Raw genomic sequence first — 9,710 nt, 5'->3', positions numbered from 1 at the left:
TGTGTGTGTGTGTGTGTGTGTGTGTGTGTGTTTAATAGGGCCATTAAACTGTAGGCATAAAAGATACATTTAATAACATGGCCTGCAATTGTTGTGTCTAGAAATGAGAGCAGATCATGGTCTGTGCCAGAAGGCAGACGCTGAGCCTGGAAGGAGCAATCTGCAAGTATCTCTGGGAGACTACTGGTAACAAGGTTATTTTGGAGTCCTTGGGTTCGAACCCCAGCTCTGCCTCTGTACCGGTCATAGGCCACTAGAAAGAGAACAATCCCAGCAAACAATCCCAGCAAAGCGTGTGTGCAGAATATAAGGAAACCACCAGGGCTAGTGAGGAGCACTGGAGCTGGAAACAGAAGGGAGCACTGCCTACGGGAGCCAGGGAAGGAGGACATACCATAACCTGGAAGGAGAGTGAGGTGAGGAGCTCCTGGAGGAGCACCCTGCAAGGTGAGGCCACGGGCTGGCCAGCTCCACCTTAGTTGCCATTCCCCCTTCCAATTTCCTCTGGAAGCTCCCAGCACAGGGCTCTAGCTGTCCGTGCTCCAGGAGCACTGAGCAAGCTAGACTAGATGAGGAGGTAAGGGAAGACGTTGGCAGAGCCATTTGCTAACTGTTTCGCTTAGGTAAATCACTTCCCCTCTCTGAACCTCAGTTTTCTCATCTATAATGTCGGGATAATAATATTACCTCCCTTGTGGAGCTGAAGTGAGGAGTAAATTACAACATGTAAAGTACCTTGCGTGGACCCCAGCAGGACATTTTAATAAGTGGCAATTACAGATGATGGTCATGACAAGGACGACTTGAGTAGGGAGAAATGGGGCTTAGAGAGAGGTACGCTTGGTGCTGAGACAGCCACCGCCCTCTGCAGATGGCTCCTCCGCCTGTAAAATCATCAGGTCAACCTGGGCAGAGCCAAAAGTGATGTCAAAGCCGTACCTACTGCCACTTTAACACTGGAGAAAGAAAAGAAAAGCTGCCACCTTCTAGGACCACTCCCAACTCAAGCCTTCCCATCTGCAAACTGTGGCCCTGTGGTGCAGGTCTGTTTTAGCCAAAGGACCATTTGTTTAAGTGAGCCTGCCAAGTGAGAGGATCCAGATTTCTCCTCTTCTCTCTTTTTAAAAAAGCCACAGATATAAATAAACCCAAGATGGTCTGTTTCTGCCGTGACTAACAGATAAAAGAAATAGACCAGCAATTAATTAACATGGGGCCCTTGGGAGGAATTGACCAGGGGACCCGCCCAGTAGGTGGACCACAGGGTCGCCAATTCCACCCACGCAGGCTTTGAAGCCAGTTTAGATAGAAACTGTTGGGAAAAAACCAATCCCCCCCTCCCCTGGCTGCCACCCTGCCCCAGATAATCTTGGAGGAAAATAATCCAAGTTGATGCAGAATATGAGTTACTCAGAACATACTTAATGAGGTCCATCAAGTCTTCGTCTTAAAGAGAGCAGAAGCCATTGTCCAAGCCCGGTGTCCCCAGGAATGTGGCTGCCAGATTTAGCAGATAGAAATACAGAATGCTTGGAGCACATGGGTGGCTCAGTCGGGTAAGCAACCGACTCTTGATTTCGGCTCAGGTCGTGATATCATGGGTTCTTAGAAGGAAGCCCCACATCAGGCTCTGTGCTGACATGCAGGCCTGTTGTTACTCTCTCTCTCTTTCCCTCGCTCTCGGCCCCTCCCCTGTGCATGTGCTCTCGCTCACTCACTCTCAAAATAAATAAACTTAAAAAAAAAATACAGAATGCCCAGTCAAATGTGAATTTAAGATAAACAGCAATGTTAACACTGTCCCAAATATTACATGGGACGTACTTACCGTAAATAATTGTTTGTTATTTATCTGAAATTCACATTTCAGGGCGTCATGTGTATTATCTGGCTGAGGAACGAGGAGGGTGGTCCTGACAGGGACACCGCTCAAACTGGCAGCCTCCGGGACATCTGGGGCCCAGACATGTGCATTTTCTTAGTCTTCACAGTTTGTAAAGTTGGAATCAGTTGCTAACAGTTTAAGGATTTCTGGCTTCCTTTAAGAATGGGAAGCTCCAGCCAGGCTGGTACTAGCCATCCTACTATGATAACATAACGGGGACAGAAGGGAACGTGGGAAAGTGAAAACTGATCACTGATGTGTTAGATTGAAGGGATTGTGGGCACACTTGTTTCTGGCTGGTCTGTTGCATGCGTCTAGTGGTGGCAACATTAGCAGCCCACGTTTCAGGCTTCACTGCTGCGGTCAACCCCAGAAGTGCGAGCTGCAAGATCTGAAAAGCTTGCCCACCTGCAAGGCCACTCACTACTGGGCCATCTTGCCCCTTTCCAGCCCAGGGGTAGAGGCTTTGCGCCCACCAGTTGGAGAAACATGTGCCCACAGTGCCACCTAGAGACTGAGGCTGGAGTTGCAAGTCCTGGAAGGCATCCCTCTTCATCTTCCCTGGCAATTGCGTAGCCATAATTGGAAATGAGGTAGCCAAAATCTAAAAAAAGGAGAAAAAAGGAAAAGATTGAAAGAAACTAAAAAATAACAAGCATTTGAAAAGTTCTCTCAGTGTTCCAAGCAGAGTTATAAGTGTTCCTTTATTCCTCAAAAGATCCCCAAAGGGTGGATGGATCCCATTCACGTTCCTACTTTTCAGATCAAGAAACTGAGGCTCAGAGATGTGAATCACTTGCTCGAAGTTGCATGGTTAATAAAGGGTAGAGCTGTGATTCAAACCCAAGAAATCTAATTCTAGGGCCCATGTTTGCTGTTAATATCATTTTTTTTAATGTTTATTTATTTTGAGAAGGAGGGAGAACACTCATGTGCGCGCAAGCAGGGAAGGGACAGAGAGAGGAGGGGAGAGAGGATCCGAAGCAGGCTCCTTGCTCGATTCAGGGCTCAGACTCACAAACCATGAGAGCATGACCTGAGCTGAAATCAAGAGTCAGATGCTTAACCGACTGAGCCAGCCAGGTGCCCCTGCTGTTCGTATTTTTAATATTATCCGACAATAAGATTGACTTTAGTTTTTCTTTTGGTGTACAGTTCCACAACTTCAACATATGCATAGGGGCGCCTGGGTGGCTCAGTCAGTTAAGCGGACAACTCTTGATTTTGGCTCAGGTCATATTTCACTGTTTTTGAGTTCAAGCCCTGCATCATACTCCACACTTACAGTGCAGTACCTGCTTGGTATTCTCTCTCCCTCTCTCTGCCACTCTCTGCCTCTCTCTCTCTCAAAATAATAAACTTTAAAAAATGTATAAATTTACCTAACCACCGCTACAATAAGGATACCCCAAAACTTTCTTGTGCTATTTCTTTTTTTTTAATGTTTTATTATTTTTTTTATTTTCGATACAGAAAGAGACAGAGCATGAGAGGGGGAGGGGCAGAAGAGAAGGAGACACACCTGGAAGCAGGCTCCAGGCTCTGAGCTAGCTGTCAGCACAGAGCCTGATGCAGGGCTCGAACCCACGAACTTGAGATCTGACCTGAGCCGAAGTTGGAGGCTTAACTGACTGAGCCACCCAGGCTCCCCCGTGCTATTCCTTTATAGTCACATCCCCTACTCATCCTAACTCTGGCAACAACTGTTCCCCAGCACTATCCTTCTGTCTTTTCAAGAAGGCCAAGTAAACAGAATCATACAGTATGTAGCCATTTGAGATTAGTTTCCTTCACTCACTGTCTTGGGATTCGTCCAAATTGTTATCTGTATCACTAGTTTATTCCTTTTTACCCTAGTACACTTAACCCGTGCCAGGTGCTACACAAAGCATTTTGACACATCTCATTTGATCCTCACAGATTCCCAAAAGGAAGGTAATATTATACCCATTTTATAGATGCAAGATCTAGAGCTAAAGGCTGGTAGAAGTCACAGGCTGTATGCCAGGGGCCAGGACGAATCCCAGACTCAGAACAATTTATAAAATTGCTGTTCCCAGACAACAGAAAGTGAGGTGTGGGGGAGAGAATACTATCTCCTGGCTGGAATTCTGGAAGGTGACTTGTGGATTCTTTCCTTTCCCCAACAGCTTCCCAGAAATGCTTGTGATTCCATTCACACAGCTGGCGAGAGAGTGAAGCAAAAGTCCTCTCAAGACAGTAGAACATAGAAATGAGGGGCCCAGCATGGAGTTCAAATCCCAACTGCCACTCTCAAGGTGTGTAATCTCAAGTAAGCTGGTAAATCTCCCTGGGCCTCAGTTTTCTGTCTTTAAAATGGGATAGTAAAAATAAAAACAAAATAGGATAACAACAAACAGGGTTGGGATATAGATTAAATGAGATAAGAAATAATTAACAAAATATCACACACGATAAGCACTCAGTGAACACATTTATTCTTATAGTTCCCTTACACAGACCTCCTCCCATCTCAGTGTATGCAGATTTGCTTATTCACTAGATAATGAATTGTGTCCCGACTACTTGCCAGGCCTTGGGCTGAACGCTTTGCGGACTTGAGTTTACTGAACCTTACAAATTATCTGAAGTAGATATTGTTATGAACCCTATTTCACATATGAGGAAACGGTGGCTTGTAAAGGTGAAGTTATTTGCCAGATCCCTCAGCTGGGACAAAGTGAAATGAGACTAAAGCCTCAAATATTTGGTGGGACTGAAGCTAGGGAGACAGGATGCAGAATTTGGGCATCAAAGACCTACCATTGGCCCTGGAGCTCAGGGAAGCAGTGACAGCAAATCCAAGAAACTAGGTGGCTGGGAGAACACTCAGGACCCTCTTAGGTCCCAGCCTGGCAGCCATTGGGGACCACTTCTTCCAACAAGCAAGTCCAGCAAAAGCATTTGAACTCTTAAGAGCCAGAAATGGACTCTTTCCTATGTCCTTTAGATAGCATACAAGCTGTTGGCTGCAATTAAGCCAAAGGTTACAAATTCAAGAGCCAGACTGACAGGGTTCAAACCCTGGCTCTGTCATTCTCAGCAGCTTTTACTCTGCATGGGGGAGGGAGACACTCCTGGAGGGTTTATGACGGTGACCTCACTCTTTGGTTTTCAAGATCACTCCAGCTGCAGGACAGACAAGGGGGTGTGGTAGAGGTAGAAAGGCCAGTAATGAAAGCTTGGAGGATAGTTTGAAATCAGCAGTGACAGACACAGATATGGTAAAAGGGGCAAATCTGATACTTTTGAAGGCAGAAACCAGTAGGATTTGTGGCTTCACACATGCAATGAGCAAACCGTCGAGGGTTAATTCCCAAGGTTTTCAGCCTGAGCAACCACATCAATAGATTGTAGGAGGGGCAGCCAGGGAGCAGTGGGGAGGGGATCAGGAGTTCAAGTTTTGAAGTTTAAATTGAATGCATGAAGGGGAATACAAGTGTGTAAATGTAGCTTAGGGACCACACAGGTTTTAATGTCCTGACAAGAAAGTCAGGAAGGTCAGCTGGTGAATTCAGTGATTTGATAAACATTCCACCTTCTGTTCTGTAGGTCTGTAATCCAGGCACAGCTTGGGGGGGGGGGTTTCCTCTTTCAGGGTCTCTAGTAGACACAAAGGTGCCTGCAGGGGTTCCTGTCACCAAAGATTTGAATGGGGAAGGATGGTCTCCCCAACTCAGTCCTTGTCTGGAGTCCACCTTGGGCATAGACCATTTCAACAGGAGAGCTTGCTTCATCAAGGTAAACAAGCCAAGGACAGATATGAAGGGAACTAGCAAGAGAATAAGCAAATCAGGAATCTAATCTCCAGTGACCTACCCTCTGTGGTTTTTCTATTAATTGGAAACACTAGGTCCCACACAATCAAGAAGTGATCACAGAAGTCCCTACCAAGAGTTAGCTTAGAAGGCAATGTCTAATGGGCACCTGGGTGGCTCAGTCAGTTGAGTGTCCTGGAGCCTGCTTCAGATTCTGTGACCCCCCTCTGCCCCTCCCCTACTCACCCTCTCAAAAGACTTGAAAAAAATACGTCACCTATAAAGCAAAGAACCTGTGCTTTAGTGTATATAATTCTGTTTAGGAATAACTATAAATTACAAGGTTTGGGATCTGCCCTCCATTTGCTTCATCCCTGGAGTTTGACCCCTGTAGATTTTGGCTAATTACCCCCGGTTCAAGGTTTATCTCCAATAACCAAATACAAGAGCATTTTTTATTTAAAGAATTTATTTTCTTATTCTAGACTGGATGGATGCAAGTTAGAAATTTTACCAAAGTTCAACAATAACTCTTGGTTCTTCAAAATGGGCACAGGCCTCTAGACAGTCTTCAGGTTACACAAAAGCCTTGTGAGAGATTCAACCAGAACTATTATTTCTTTTCCAAGGCTTGTATTCGAACTCCACAGTTGAGAAACTCCTTAAAAAGAAAAGATTACAATCAGGAATTCTGTCATAATTCTGATACAAAAGGCTTCTTGTTTGGGATAGGAGACACATCTGGTTAAGACCTCAGGAACTAGATGGGTGTACAGTTAAGTACCAAACCAAACCAAACCAAGCATTCTAGAAGCCAGCTGCCATGTATGTTCAAAAGGCCCATGCAGCAAGGATTTTCTTAAAAAACAACTACCACCCAACTGAAACATGACCTGGAGCTCCCTTCTTTTTATATTATCTGCAAAGGCAGAATTAACTTCTTTTTTTCTTTCTTTCAAGACCTAGTTGTAGCAATGGGTGCAGAGTCCTACTCTTCATTCTCCCCTCCTGCTTTATACACCCACTTGGGAAGTGGGTTTCCAGGTTATTCCCCGGCGAGCAAACATAACATCTCTCTTGGGGGGAGGGGGGCACATTTAACCATCTTACAAGTGGGCTGACAGTGCCATTTGCAGAAACCTCACCTGTTATGGGACAGACTGAAACTGTAGGATCAGGAAGCCATCAATCTACTTACTGCCCTGTGGCGCACAGGGCTCCAGACCTGTAACAAGTTAGCAGATAAAACCAAGATAAATGACCCAATTCCTGGGAGGGGAAAAAGGCAGAGCAAGCTCAAACCCCACTAAACACACACCCATAGAAGGATAGGGATATCCTGTGGCCAATGCATCAGACAAACACTGGCTAATGGTTGTTAGATCAACAGGGTCGATCTGATGGGGAAAAAAGTCATGTCATCAGCTGCAATGGCCAAATTTGAGTTAGAAGAGAACAAAGGGACAACCCCACGTTTAAAATTAAAGTGAAAGTAGGGGTGCCTGGATGGCTCAGTCGAAAAGGGTATGCAACTCGATTTCAGTGTCTTGAGTTTGAGCTGCATGTTGGGTGTAGAGATGATTTAAAATTGAAGAGAAAAGCAGTTAACTACCTTTCCTTTCTTCACATCCTCTATTCAGCCACGTGGACATCACGAAGCACTTCCCCGCTCCTGGTCCACTTGTTAGTCTGCTTTCTGCCAACAGTATATCTGAGATGAGAAACAAGAAAAGGTCCCATCAGCTAGATGCCCAAGGGAATGAAGAATAGAGAAGCTGCTCAAACTGGCATATCAGACAGAAACTGGCTTAGAAGAGTTAGATCAACATGGTCGATCTGTTGGGGAAAAAAGTTCAGTCATCATATATGCCAGAAGGGAGCTCTTGTTCTCGTGAAGTCCTCATGTGGGGTACCTGGCTGGCTGGGTCGGTAGAGCATGTGACTCGATCTTGGGGTTGTGAAGTCAAGCCCCGCACAGGATTTAGAGATTACTTAAAATTTTAAAGTCTCCTTTACTACAGCCCCCCACCGCTGCCGGTGCCAGTCTCTCCCTCGTTCTATCTACAATTAGGACTGGCAGGGTATACAATCCTTCATCTCCTTTCTTCTGACTTGGGCGAATCCTACCACCTGCACACGTGGCCTCCAACGGCACCGGGTTGCCCCATCCGCCTACTAGAAATGGTTATCACAACAAAAGTAAGCACATGTGAAGAAATGGGACACAAAAATGTGCTTTCAGGAACACTAAGGCATTTAACAGTTAGCATCTAGGGACACCAGGGTGGCTCACTGGGGACTCCAACCCCACCCCACTGGCCTCTCCCACACACTTATAAGCCTTAAAAAATTAGCATCTATTCACTTTAAAGAGATTATTCCCGGGAGTGTCTGGGTGGCTCAGCCAGTTAAGCCTCGACTCCTGATATCTGCTCAAGGCCATGATCCATGAGCTCAAATCCCTCACCTGGCTCTGCACTGACTGTGAAGAGCCTGCTTGGCCTTCCCTCAAATACACACTAAAAGGAAAAAAAAAAATGGAGAGGCACCTGGGTGCCTCAGTCCACTGAGCATCTGACTTTGGCTCAGGTCAGACCTCACAGTTTGAGTTCGAGTCCCGCATGGGGCTCGCGGCTGTGCGTGCAGATCCTGTCTCCTCTGTTGCTCCACCCCCGTTCACGCTCTCCGGCAAAATAAAATCTTCCCGTCCTTCCCCCAAGTCTGCCTAGCAGATGAAAGGGCTCCCCACAACTCGCGATTCCGACAACACGCCGCGAGAGACTTACCGCAGGTCAGGAGACCGAAGGCTGGAGACGTCTGCGTGGGGTTCTCTTGGAGGCCCAGCAACGAAAGCCTCCTAGATCCATCCCGCACCCTCTGATCGCGCTAACCTGCGAACCAACAAAAGGGCATCAATCGCTATCTCCCCACGGTTGGAAAAGAACATGGCCGGGCCTCGTGAGGCCGGTTATCAGAACTAACTGGCAAGTGTTCAAAGACATCACCATTGTCGATCTGATGGGGAAAAAAGCATAGTCATCATTTATACCAGCCAAAGACTCCTCAGGTCCGCACACCGGCGAGGGCTTTTCCAGTTTAAACTGGCCTCCCGGTTAGTTAAATGGCTTAAGGCCTATTTAAGGTCAGAGCAGAGAGAGACCAGGCAGGGACACAGCAAAGAGGAAAAATGAAGAACAGAGGTCTCGAAAGGAAAACAATGGCATCTCCACTCACCATACACGGTAGCAAACCCGCGTTCCCGGGCTCGGACCTCATCGGATGAGGCGGATGAGGTACGATGCAACCCACAGGAAAATAGCCAGAGCCAAAGACGAAAAAGAACGAGAAGCGCCCCAGACTTCTCTTATATAACCACAGCAGGCTCTGCACCTGCGCACTGTACCGCTGGCGCTTCTCGTTTCCTCTCGCGCCACGTGGGGCGCTCTGGGAAATGTAGTCTCGGAGCAGCCGGGCCGGTAGCGATCTAGTGGTTATCAAGGCCGTTCTAGCTCCGCCCCCTTTCCGAAACACTCGGGGCCACAGAGGCTCGTCCGCCACGCCGCCATGTCGCGCTTCACAAGCCCCAAGCCGCCCGGCGTGTTCTCCCTCCTCCGGGGCGGGCTGAGGCCTGTTAACCCGCCCTCCGCAGTCCCCTCCCCTCAGCTGCGCCCGCCCGAGCCCGCCGGCCCCGCCGCCGGGGGGAGCTGAGGCGACGCCAGCCCGTCCACCTGCCCCTGCCCGGCCTGAAGGCGGGGACGCCGGCAGAGCCACCAGGCCCGGCCCCCTTGGTCGCAGCCCAGAGTCCCCTCCTCCTCCTTCCCCCACCGACTCCACAGTTTCTCCTCTTCCGCCTCCCCTCCTCGCGGCCCCTCGCCCCGCCCAGTGTCTGCGGGGGGGAAAGGAAACCGAAAGTGCGCGGCGCCGGGCGGGGCCGCGGACCTGCCTGGGCCCGAGCCCGATCCCCAGTCGCGGCGGCGGCAGCTGCGAGGAGACGCGCCGGAGCCGGGTGAGTGACCCCCGTCCCGCACCGCGGCCCCGCACCTGCT

General features: G+C 48.3%; 2 protein-coding genes and 3 non-coding genes across 5 annotated transcripts in view; 1 reads left to right on the top strand and 4 right to left on the bottom strand.

Annotated features, from left to right (window-relative positions):
- Positions 1-6,105: 6,105 nt before the first annotated feature.
- The window catches only part of LOC115274554, a 3,797-nt gene continuing 192 nt past the window's right edge, over positions 6,106-9,710 (bottom strand). Inside the window, exons 2-6 of the mRNA XM_029917962.1 lie at positions 8,899-9,407; positions 8,451-8,550; positions 7,277-7,375; positions 6,810-6,889; positions 6,106-6,325 (exon numbers count right to left, since the gene is read on the bottom strand). Coding sequence (XP_029773822.1) covers positions 6,855-6,889; positions 7,277-7,375; positions 8,451-8,550; positions 8,899-9,407 — 743 coding nt within the window. The 3' untranslated portion in view covers positions 6,106-6,325; positions 6,810-6,854. The remainder of the gene's footprint in view (positions 6,326-6,809; positions 6,890-7,276; positions 7,376-8,450; positions 8,551-8,898; positions 9,408-9,710) is intronic.
- Positions 7,009-7,099, bottom strand: LOC115275604. Its single transcript, XR_003901664.1, has one exon. It is a non-coding gene; the product is annotated as a small nucleolar SNORD12/SNORD106 (small nucleolar RNA).
- On the bottom strand, positions 7,448-7,538 carry LOC115275605. The gene has a single exon (XR_003901665.1). It is a non-coding gene; the product is annotated as a small nucleolar SNORD12/SNORD106 (small nucleolar RNA).
- Positions 8,628-8,717, bottom strand: LOC115275606. Its single transcript, XR_003901666.1, has one exon. It is a non-coding gene; the product is annotated as a small nucleolar SNORD12/SNORD106 (small nucleolar RNA).
- The window catches only part of ZNFX1 (zinc finger NFX1-type containing 1), a 26,621-nt gene continuing 26,365 nt past the window's right edge, over positions 9,455-9,710 (top strand). The window contains exon 1 of the mRNA XM_029918823.1: positions 9,455-9,670. The gene's annotated coding sequence lies outside the window, so the exon portion shown is untranslated. The remainder of the gene's footprint in view (positions 9,671-9,710) is intronic.

The sequence above is a fragment of the Suricata suricatta genome, chromosome 12, assembly GCF_006229205.1.
Source record: "Suricata suricatta isolate VVHF042 chromosome 12, meerkat_22Aug2017_6uvM2_HiC, whole genome shotgun sequence".
NCBI lineage: Eukaryota > Metazoa > Chordata > Mammalia > Carnivora > Herpestidae > Suricata > Suricata suricatta.
The sequence above is the reverse complement of the archived record's forward strand: the minus strand, read 5'-3'. Positions and strand labels throughout refer to the sequence as shown.